This window comes from Ostrea edulis, chromosome 2 (genome assembly GCF_947568905.1).
Source record: "Ostrea edulis chromosome 2, xbOstEdul1.1, whole genome shotgun sequence".
Lineage (NCBI taxonomy): Eukaryota > Metazoa > Mollusca > Bivalvia > Ostreida > Ostreidae > Ostrea > Ostrea edulis.
The window spans coordinates 80,316,835-80,329,432 of record NC_079165.1 but is presented as its reverse complement, the minus strand read 5'-3'; the positions used below and the strand labels follow the sequence as shown (position 1 = coordinate 80,329,432).

At 34.6% G+C, this 12,598-nt stretch overlaps 1 protein-coding gene across 6 annotated transcripts in view; it reads right to left on the bottom strand.

Annotated features, from left to right (window-relative positions):
* LOC125682210 (microtubule organization protein AKNA-like) overlaps positions 1 to 9,364 on the bottom strand; it is a 33,689-nt gene extending 24,325 nt beyond the window's left edge. For 4 of the 6 annotated variants that reach the window (XM_048922657.2, XM_048922658.2, XM_048922656.2 and 1 more), the window contains exons 1-2: positions 9,166 to 9,260; positions 4,033 to 4,225 (exon numbers count right to left, since the gene is read on the bottom strand). In XM_048922657.2, the coding sequence (XP_048778614.2) occupies positions 4,033 to 4,102 (70 nt within the window). In that variant the 5' untranslated portion in view covers positions 4,103 to 4,225; positions 9,166 to 9,260. Of the gene's footprint in view, positions 1 to 4,032; positions 4,226 to 6,815; positions 7,078 to 9,165 lie in introns of those variants that run through there. The other 2 variants (XM_048922654.2, XM_048922655.2) reach the window with 2 other exon arrangements.
* Between the last annotated feature and the right edge of the window lie 3,234 nt (positions 9,365 to 12,598).

Below are 12,598 nucleotides of genomic sequence, written 5' to 3'. Positions count from 1 at the left end.
TATTTCCTGCCTCTTTGACTATCTTATTGAGATATAGAGGAGTGAGGTACACTAATTCGACTTCAGGATTTCCTACCATTATATTTCTGACCAATCCTACTGTTCTCAAGTCATCACATCAATACTGCTGGTCAGATGAACGATAAATCATGACATCAGGGAATCTAAATGGTCAGTTAAACTGGTACAGTTAACGGATTTAAATCACTGAAACTCACTTGACCCAGTTATCTTAATTTCCATTTTATTTTGCCTAGTTTTATTTTTCCCAAACAGATTTCAAATCCGGTTATAAATTGAATATATCATCTCTCTAAATACCTACCAGAATTTGATGGGGATCAATAAAATCCATTCTGTGTTATATATTCATTGAATCAATGTTCAGAGGAAATTGACTCTCCAAAAAAAAACCTTGCTTACGAGCAATGAAAAAAATTCCTTTGAAATTTGAAAGCCATCCAAAAAACTCTTTCATTATGCACCATCATATATACCGACAATCCATTCTGGCTAAATCTAGGGGGCCTTGTTAGGCCTGAAACTTAATTCCAATTTAAACATGATTCCACAGTCCAACCAGTGACATTCCAAACGTACAAATCTGCCACGGAGAGCACGAGACACAGACCGGGTATCGTTTTCATTACCTGAAATCCACTTTTCATTCAGCTGCACAACCTTAGTTTAATTTATGATTTGAAAGGATACAAAATCTTTTCATAAACATTTTAATAAGCGTAAATAAACTGTACATAATACCTGTACCAGAATGGCACCTTTTGATCACCTATTTTACAGCCCTCAAATCCTGTCTATATTTGAATCGGCAAGTCAAGTTTACTCAAAGTGTTAATCTTTAAATTAATTGGTAGGTAAACTATATTAAGTGCAGATAATTTAAAAGGTAAACAAAGTGTGAAGTCTATAATGGGCCAAACACAGATTTCAGTCAGAAATTTGTGCTGTACATTAAATTCTGTTTGCAGAAATTTATACAGATGAATAAAACCCTGAGGTGATTTATCCTGGTATATTGATCATGTATTAGAATACAATCACCGACAATACACATGTACAGTTTATATTCAAAGCATACAATGTCAGATATGAATATGAAATGTCCTTACATTTTGAATTTTCTAATGAAATTTTAAATGCAAAGATTTCTGATTCAATAATGCTGAAATCCTAGATTTCCTTCCTACCTTTATATTAAAAAGTGCATTCAACCCAGCAGACAACACAGTATGTCCGATGTCAAAGGAAATACACATCCCTATCACAGTAGCTTATAGTCATCTAACTACCTTCTGGTGTATAACCTTAAATCTCTAACCCCCGGTTTAACCTCACAGTACACGTCTAACCTCAGAAGTGGCTCTCGACAAACCCCTTCATTTATCATTTGTTGTAGCAATATCTACCTTCGCTAAAACTCTCTCCTAATATTGAAAGTCAACAAAGTTGGAGAAATCAGTTTTTAAATCAATGGATGGATAGCTCTTGTCATTATGTGGAGTGCTGTGAAGTAGAAAAGTCAACAGTCAACATCGTACTGCAGGACGAGCCGAATTTAATATTCAGCGGAATACCGAGAAGGCAAAAGACAGCAAGGGGGATTAGTACCAACAAATTTAACACTCCTCAGTGAATGGATGGGCTAATCGATTTCAGGCCCTGTTAAATCCTTTTTATAAATTTGATTTCATTTTAACTTAACATTATTACCAATCTTCTGATCATATAAATTTATAGATATTGATTTTAAAAAGAGTTTAAATGATTTCACTTTGTTTATAATAAAATGGACACTACAAAGTGGAGTGTCCCACACAACAGCATTGAGCATCACCACACAACAGCATGGAGTATGCCCACACAGTATGGTAGCATGCCCACACAACAGCATGGAGCATCCCACACAACAGCATGAAGCATACCCACACAACAGTGTGGTAGCATGTCCACACAACAGCATGGAGTGGCCCACAAAATAGCACAGAGTATGCCCAGGCAACAGCAAGGAACATTCCCACACAACAACATGAAGCATATCCCACACAACAGCATGGAACATCACCACACAACAGCATGGAGCATGACCACACAACAGCATGGAGCATGACCACACAACAGCATGGAACATCACCACACAACAGCATGGAGCATGCCCACACAACAGCAAGGAACATCCCCACACAACAGCATGAAGCATACCCACACAACAGCATGGAGCATCCCCACACAACAGCATGGAGTATATCCACACAACAGCATGAAGCATACCCACACAACAGCATGGAGTATATCCACACAACAGCATGGAACATGCCCACACAACAGCATGGAGCATCCCCACACACAAAAACATGGAGCATCACCACATAACAGCATGGGGCATCACCACACAATGGCATGCAGCATGCCCACACAATAGCATGGAGCATCACCACACAACAGCATAGAGCATGCCCTCACATCAGCATGAAGCATCCCACACATCAGAATGGAGCATGCCCAGACAACATCATGGCACTTTTCAAAGAGTATCAAATGTCTGTAAGGCATTGACATTCAATTCCTGTGACCTTGACCTCTTAACCTAAAAAGTATATTCATTTTCTCCTCTCTACCTACAATCTCTTTAACAAGTATGAGGCTAAAACCTTCCAAAGGAGTTCTTTATATTTTGTGTTCAATTTTGTATGATCTTGACCTATGGTTTTATTGACCTATGGTTTATTGACCTATGAGTCATTTTTCAATTCTTATCAAACCTCTCCACAGCTTGTATGAAATTGAAAACCAAGTGAAACAGTTTATAATGTCACTGGGTTCTATGTAACACAAAAATCAGTGTCCTGGATGTAGCAAAATGATTTAGGACACAAGAAAGTCCATGAATGCATCTTTGGACTCCAGCAAAACTCAATAGTGGAATATTCATCTTAGTATTTCAATAACTTGTCACTTTGAGTGCATTGAAGACTGTCTGCACGAGTACAAATCCCTGACTCTCCCAAATGCCAAGTATGTATGACGAGAAATCACACCAACTCTGTAGGTAGTGTGGTCAAAGAACATGTTCATGCATACATAGTCTCATCATTCGTAACTCCAAGAATCGAGCACGAGAACAACAGGATCCATGGTGGTCTCAATGCACTCTTTGTTTCTGGAGTAGTACACTGACCCACTTTGGTGAACTAAGACAAAGAGACCGGTAACTAGACTGACAGGTGCACACTTGTCTGCTTAAGACTCCTTTGCTTTTCATTTGTTTATGCAATAGTTCACATCACTCAATTTTACCTATGACTGTAAATAACAACATCACTAATTATTTTCCAATCATTACTTGGAGTTAAGAATATGAGTGATGTAATGCGACTTGTACAACTTGTTAAAGGACCATTAATGTATTACTAATGTTGTAACTGATTTATAAGTAGCTAATTTGGAATTACTAAATTCAGAACAGATTGTATAATGTGTTATAATAGTCTAACCATTGCGGTTATAAACAATGTGTAAATCCCTCAAGGTCAAATTTACGAAGTTCTGACTTATACCAGTACATTTTATTAAAAAAAACTTGAAAGAATTTTTCTACAAAAGTTGAAATTCTATTTACTTCACAACTTATGTTAGTGCTTCTCATCAGTTCGAATATTGAAGTGAAGGGTTCATGAATGTGGTAGGAAACTGGAGTACCTGGAGGAAACCCTGGTGTCTGATTGGATGACAACCTACCCTCTCATACACAACCACTGCCAATCACTAGGATCAAACTCGCACTGGTAGAAAGTGAGCACATTAACCACTAAGCCACCTGGAGAGCATTTTCTTTAGTTCATGAAAGTAACAGTTTCATCTAGGTCCAATCAATTCAAGTGTAATGTGATGTCCACAAGGCCCTGCACTTAGAATGGTATTCGGAGATTTTATAGTCCAGGTTGTATTCTATACACCTTAAGGCCTACAGACCTGATTAACTAATAGAATAACCTTGTGTCAGCCACTACTTACATGACATTGAGTCTCTCAGAATCCCATCATCATCTAGTTCAAAATCCTCACTATATCCCAGGTACGCCATTATGGATAAATCACGCAGGTGTGTGCTGCGGAAGATATTCGTAGGTGTACACTGTGACAATCTCCTGGTATCAGCTAACTGTTTGATGTTCTTTGTTCATCTCATTCAGTATTCATAATGGCCCTGAAAATAATTATCATGTAAATTATACCATTTGGTCAGAAAGTCATGGAATCACTCATGGAAACATCTCAGTAACTGCTTCCTTGAATTTACAAGTAGTAAATGAAATCAGGCCGTGTCATCTATTCTTCAGATGCCCAATAATCTTAGAGGGGGGGGGGGGGGCAAGGAATTGTGAATCAATTAGGTGTGAAAATAGAAACAGACGTTAGATGATGTAAACAAATGTATCTAGATAGACAATGCATTCTTTGCATTTTTTTTCTGAATAAGAAAGTATAGTTAGGTTTTAAACCAAATATATTCAGAAAAGTTTGCTGACATTTTTTACATTTTTATCTTTATTCAACAGAAATTCAAGCCGAAAACAAGAATAATAACCTCAAACCAGCAATCTTTGAAAATGCAAGAATGTAGAACCTAGCAGTAATTAATTGCCAGAGTCCTGCGGCTCAAATGTTCCAGTACCCGTCAGCAACACTTCTGTACCTAGCAGTATGTTTAAGACTTCATCAATCAGCAACATGCCTGTACCAGTCAGCAACTTGAAAGAATCCTGCTATACTCGTGTGTTTGTGCCATACAATAACTCAATTGTACTTAACGGCCAAAATGTGTTAACCTCTGTCAGCAACACATCAGAGCCTTGCAGTTACAATAAGCCTGTGCGAGTAAGCAAGAACCCTAGTGTCATACTCGTGTGCTTGTGCCAAATAACAAAATTTCGAATGTAATTCTTTGAGATTTTGGATCAACTGTTCTAAAAATGATGACTGTGCTATTCAAAATCTCAACACTCTTAGCCTATGATCTTTTCTCAAAGATTCAGAGTTTGATGATTTGTGGATTCAAAGGAGAATATATAAACATAATTTGCTGTGGTTCGGAATTACCATAGTGCTTAAAAGTAATCTTATTACAGTTTATTTCTAGTCATCATAATCTATTGTTTTGAAATATTAATTAAGCTCTGATTTTAATTATATAATTTTACCTAAATTCAAATCTTTGTCAGAAATTAATCTGTTACATTATTTTGCTTTTTACATATCTATACACATGGGAAAATAGCAGTCAGAATTCCAAAGATTTTGATTTTTACATAAAAGTGTATTTGTTTTTTATGTACGTTGCATTCTGTTCCTATGATATATTTTTGATGTATGAATTTCAAAAGCCTATTGATGGAATTTCCATTCTTGTGTTTTGATCATGTTTTGTTAAAAGTGTTTGGAAAACATTTTCTTTCTCAAGTTTTGATTATATTTTGTTACATACGATTTGAATATATTTTTCTTGAGATCTCATGTAACAAAACATTTTCAAAACACTATTTTGATAGTATTGTGAAACAATGTTTTGTTAGTATTTTATTGATATTTTGTTGCCTCATTTGCATATGGTTTTCAAAACACTACTGCAGTATTTTGATGATATTTTGAAAGAATATTTTGTTAGTATTTTGTTGATGTTTTGTTACCTCATTTGCATGTGATTTGCTGTACTATTAAAATGTCTTCAAAACGCAACAAAGTATTCATGTTTTGTTATGGTATTTTGTTACCCTGTTTTTTTTCATATGGGAAGGCTCAACTTTAGCGGTTTTAAATTATTCCACTTTATCATAAATTAATATCCATTTCAAAATGTTGAAAACATTAATACAATACTGAAATTTTAAAGCAATTAAATCACAGGTAATTTGAAATAAATTTCTTTTTCCTTGACCTAACTTTGTGCACAGATTGCACCAATTTTTGGAGTATACATGTATAATAACAATGTACTATACTGAATTTCAATCAATGAGCAGCGAAAAGACAATCATGCTAATTGTTGATCATTTGTTTAATTTGGCGACAACACACATCTTATCATGTTGTATAATCCAGTTTACAGTTTGTACAATCATATCAAATAATGCAGGTTTGACCCCCCAAATGATTCCTTTAAAGTGATGACAAATTATTTCTATAGCTGTACAGAGATAAGGAGCACTCCACGTCCGCCTGACGCACCTTGAACGCGGGGAGTGGAAGCTGTGTATTTAGCACACAAAGTTAAACACTGCCCTAATCCCGTTACAACAATAACAAAACAACGCCAGGCGAAAATTAGACATTTACTGAATATTAAATCATGTCGAGTAATTGGACCGTCTCCAGAATGGGACCCTGGCCCAAGTATTGGACCGCCATACCGTAGAAGGTGTTCAGTGGAATTAATATTAAAGAATCAAATACTGTGTAAGATAAGAAAGGCTTACAGTGCGTCTATACCCCTATAATGATGTCTGATATATGCCATGTATAGTTTTATTTTTAAAAACTATTGAAATTATTTTTATCTTTAGTATTGACACAAATTAAGATACCTATACAATTGAAATTAGAGGTGAAATTCTTTTTCTCATCAATAAGCTAATTACTTGTTTTATTCTGAATTCTGGATAGTGGAGACTAATTAGTTCATCAATAATTCACCTTCCTGAGAACATTTATGAAAGACAATAAAAGAATTTTGCACAGATGACATCCTACAATAGCTACAAGCTCTGGTGCCAGGTGTGTTGTTTAAATGATTGACCTACCTTTTCAGGTGTAAGACGTACACAAATAACACAATCAGTGACAAAATTTATCCATGAAAATTAACGGAAAAGTCATCCTGAATTCCTCACGCTGGAGAACCAACCCATTACCACAGGGAGTCGGTCTTTAGCAAGGTCGACAATTAATGAGTAATTTGGTCCCAAAGTTTTTTCTATACCTTTATTAAATTGTTTGTTATATTTTTCCATTTAAAAGAGGACTTATCAATAAGGCTTGTCCTCTACACGTACATAGACAAAATGAGGGCCTAGAGTTGAACGTCAGCCAAATTCTACATTGCTGGTTCTTTACTGTAGTTAAACAAATTATGATCACTAAAACATACGGTTGTTTATATCAGTTAAAGTAACACTCATCAAAATCAATCAAATGCTCAAATGCATTCTTAGCCAGAACAGAGTATCATTCTGCAAACTAAAAGTGGGCTGTGCCAGTGATAAAATGGCACTTGAATCCATTTTGGAATTATAAAACCCCTCTCAAAAAAATAGTTCATTAAATCTTTCCAAGCATTAATGAATATCTCTAAACATTTACATCACCAATTAAGTACAGTTCTGTATCTAAAATTTCATACCTTATTTTCCAAGTTCAACATTTTTTAATTCCTTTTCAAATAAGCCAATGAGCATATATACATGTAATAGATTCCTATATGTGCATGTATTTTAAGTACTGTCCAAAATCCACTACTAAAACACAGTACCAAAACAGGTCACACTTGTAAATTTATGATATTAGGTATGGCCCATTGAATATTGCATGAATACGTTAATACAAATATTGAACAAAAGGCTTACCATAATTCCTCTCTCCTGCTCTTTGTGTGAACTATCAGACTTGTACATTATGCCAAATATCTACACAACACATGCACTTTTGATGAAGCAAGCCATTATATTGAGAGCTTTAATTAATTCCATTTTCCTTCTGCCAATTTTCAAACACTGAACTAAAAATATTTCAGTATTGATAACCACTTGGTAAATGAATTTTGCTATATCATCATTGGAACAGTTCCTTTTAAGGTAAAATGATTTGCTGCGTTAACTTTACATTACTTGTGCAACATGTTAAAATAGACTTTGAAAAGATTTTATGTAAAATACAGATTATGTCTTGATATGTTTCGAAGTTTTTCACTTTTCTACCTATAGTTATGAAATATAGTACGATATATTGTCAATGAAAAATATGAGATAAAAGGAAAAGCCTAGTGCATTGGTAATATCATATCCACTCTGAAATATTTTATTAATGAGATGTTGAGATGTAATTCAAAGGATTTTTCACATCACCTTAAAAAATTACTGGGGGGGGGGGGGGGGGGGGTTAGAGAGGACAACAAATAAAGGGAGAGGGAAATACCCAGTAGTATGCTCCTGACTCTACCACATATCAGAAGTACCCTCAACTACTAAGTACACATCACTAAAGGAAATTAAAATTGAGGACAATACATAAGGACTAGCTAGGCATTTAAGCTGTGTAACAATTATGTGCACTTAGTATAGAGTCACTCATTTGCTTTATGATCACAATACATAATATGTCTTATCTTTAAAAGTATAATTTTTTCTATTCCTACAGACCTGATTTGTAGAGATAGGACAAACTATTCTTATTACGCCTATATCATATATAGTTATCGAACGGACTGGGAGGAAAAGAATTAGGAGTAAAGAACTTGTGCATTTTAGGCCATTTCAATAATTCATTATAATTTATCTTTTGCTTTAGCTGTGTAGCATACAAATCCAATCTGGTGCACAACATGAACAATCCTATATTGTAGAGTGGAATGTTTTAACGACTTGATGCATGCCTGGACCTGCGACTCAGTCATTTAAAACCTGCACTCTCCTAAGATAAAAAGCACACAAATTGCCAAATAAAAATATTTAAGATTTCAATATATCATAATAAAACATAGACTCTGAAATGTTTTAGATTTGAAAGTATCTCATTTATATTCCGAAAACGGTTGTGAAAAACCGATTGGGCATAAATGATAAAGGGACGAAACTCTGTTGATCGATTCAAATATATATTTCTGTACACATCGTTTCCATTTTGGACATTTTCAACTAGGCTACACAACAACGTATAGAATTAAAATTATGGCACTGAAAATAGCGAACATGTAATGTGCAAAAATCATCAAATCATTCTGTTTTTAATTTCCTATTTGCTCGCCTTAACACAAAAAGCGTCATAATCACTGTGGAAACCATACGCGGGCATGGGAATGAAGCCGACAACGTTTGACTTTCCAACCAAACCTATCAATTTATTGGGACACAATTCTAAAACATGACATGTACTTACAACCAATGTTCGTCGAATTTCACATCATAGCCTAATTTTAAGCTGTCATTCCACTTGTGAATTCCTTAAATTTCGCATACATAACTTTAATGAATCGTAAATATCAAAATCGATGAAACGAAATTGTATTGACAAATCTTAATTTGACTTCATAAATTGCTAGAGAATGTCCTTACTTACTTTAAAATGATTATGTTTTAAATAATAAACATAAATTTATGTTACGCCCATAACAATAATGAAAAATAATAATAACAATAACTGGACAGTAAAGACAAAACGAAAAACCCAGAATACCAATCCCGATTAAATACCGATAAGGATTAATAGTGGTGGATTCAAACATTTCTGAACGAGTGCAGTAAAACACTGGGGTATGGGGACTGCCTTGAAATTCCCAGTGAAACTACCGAGTAATGACAAAATAAGACGTAGAGAATTTTACTGTTTTGGACATATTTCTATAAATAATGGATGTATTTGTGATAATATAAATAATATGGACTACGAACATACTCCCCATCTGCTTTAAAGAATTTACAAAAGACTAAAAAGCTATGATGATGAAAATGGTATTAAAAATCCAATACATATGGCTGCTAAATTGGAAGGTGGTAACCTTTATAATACTGGCAAACAGGAAAATTGGCAATAACAAATAAAAAAGTTAAGAAATAAACTAAATCTTTCATCATTAGATATTAATGAAAGAATATTTTACAACTACTTGAAAAATTACTATATTGATGCTGTTAACATGCACATATTTATATTGCAAATCACATTTTCCTCTATGAACCAACCAATTTCAGCGCGCGACACAATCCGTTCATGAATGGATTATGAACTAGCTTAAAGCACGCGACTGAGAGAGCGTAATGGTTTGAAAAAAATAGAACATCTGTTACAAAGATCTCGCAAGTCACACCTTGTAAACTTACGTGGATTATCATCCCAATCTTGCGGTCTCCTACCTCCAAAATACAGTGCACCTTGCAATGTTGATAAAAGGCAGAGTGAGATGAAATGTGACGTCATGTCCATGTGTTGACGTACGTCACAATAACTACTGTGACAGAGGCTAGGAGTTCGTTTTATGCAACAAAATAGAAGAAATGTAAACAAACGGTGTTTTAGTAAATGAATATAAATATAAGAAATGAACATCACTTTGATATTTTTATTATTTTAGATGGTGCATGAAATATTGATTAAAAAATCGAAAACGGGACCTAAATATCTGTAGTAATAACAAAGATATTTAAGTTTGAAAATGGCACACTTTATAAATAGTTACCAAACTCCCCGTCGAGGCCTCATTACGTCACAGTGCCTACGAATAGACCTCTCCTATGTGACGCACCACAATATACAGATTTATATATTGTGAGTCCGCGATTATCACGCAGACAAATTACACTAAAGAAGTAGTTCGCAGTTAAAAGTCTGAAGATATTAATATTAAAAGCATTAATATAAAAGTATGGATTTTATTTTAAACATAAAATGATCAAAAGATCATTAAAAAGTAGGGATACTCTGTTCAAATTATTGTGTAAAGTAATGAATTTGATGTTTACGTTCTTGTTTTGAAAGTTGGTTACGTTTGACGTTATGTTTTTTCGTCATTCTACAGTGACGTCACAGTATACGCGGCCTAAGAAATCGCTATCCCATAATGCCTAAGTGGAAGAGTTTGGTTTGTGAGCAAACGAACTCTGGTGGAAGTTTGAGGGGTAAATATGATAGGGAAATATGATGTTTGAGAGGGAGATCTTTGTTATCCCTGGCATGTGACCCTCTAGACCAATCAGATTACGCGTTGCATAGAATTCTCACACTGAGGTATAATAACTTAAGGTATTCAATGTATAAGGAAAGGATAATGAACAATTTTGAAGGATTTAGATCAACATACAAGTTTATTATTAAATAATGATGAAAGTGAAGGAGATGAAATTCACATGACTAGTAAATGATTAAAAGCTGAACGTTTTGCACTTAATATTTTTTGGAAGAGGTGTCTGCCCTTTGTAAAAATAAGAAAAATCTTATTTCATAAAAATGTGTGTGGTCAATGATTAATTTTATTTCATATTTTCTTAAAAAGAAAGTGTATGTAACTTTCTACCAAGAGATTAGTATAAAAATATAATTTGTTTTTAAAATATTGTAATAAAACTCTAGGTGAAATAAATCAAGCAGTAAACAAAATTTTGAAAATTCCTATGGTGGATTATTTTTATTTGATGAACCCTTCAAAATGATACCATGATTACAAATATTCCACCATCCATTCATTAGATATGAGGTATGGTCATTATACATTGAATACCTTAAGTTAGATATGTATGATATCTTGGATGCATTTGAAAGCTCCCGTTTCATACTGTAACGTACGACTGTTTGTGAGCAAACGAACTCTGGTGGAAGTTTGAAATAGTTACTTAGATTCAATTGTGACGTCATGAATTTTTCATAACATGTTCTATTATACATAATTATACTTAAATTTTTCAATATGTCTTAATGATGTAATCAAAAATACAAATGTAGCGACAAGAAGAAAAAAAAGAGGAGCGGATCGAGGATCTGATAAAGAGGAGCGGATCGAAGATTCCAAATCAAAGGAATTCAGATGGGCGACTGCAGTCCCAATTTACAAAAATAGAGATCAGCAGGGGCGGATCCAGAAATAATTCAAGGAGGTACCTTTCCTGTATAGAATGGAAAATGCAGCCTCCTAAATGACACAAAACCCATGTTCAGATTTTTGAAAATTCCAACTAATGGACGTTCAAAACCAGAAATCACCTTTAGATCCGCTGATGATCATTAATTGTCAATTACGTCTGTGGCATTCACGACTATGGGGCTGCAGTAACGTCATTCGGCATCTAACCTTAGCTTATTGACAGATGCTGAACGCGGCTTCAGAAAATGTGCTACAGTGTACCTAATATGTTAAAACAACTCCTTGTCAACAGTAAGAAGTGAATGGACGTAAGAAGTGAATGGACGTAAGAAGTGAATGGACGTCATCATCTCCACCAGCCTTTCGAAATGCTCTGCGTCAGAGGTTGCTCCAAAAGATTCATCTACGGAGTGAGGGGTTCAATTCATCGCTGAATTAATACATATAGCAGATTTTCTGGAGATAAGAGAACTGTCAGTCTATTGGATGCCCCAGTACAATCTGGAGTACTACAAGGGAGTGTTCTTGGTCACCTCATCTTCTTACTGCTTTTCAATTACATGTCCGAGTACATGTATCTTTCCAATTCATCATCTTTAAGGTTGTTTGCAAACTTAACCGGTATATGAAATCAACAGTAATCTACACAAAAGCTTCAACAAGACATGGGTGCTGTACAAAGATGGAAAAAAGACTGGCTTATGGCGTTTAATTCATCCCAGGAGTATCAGGTTCTGT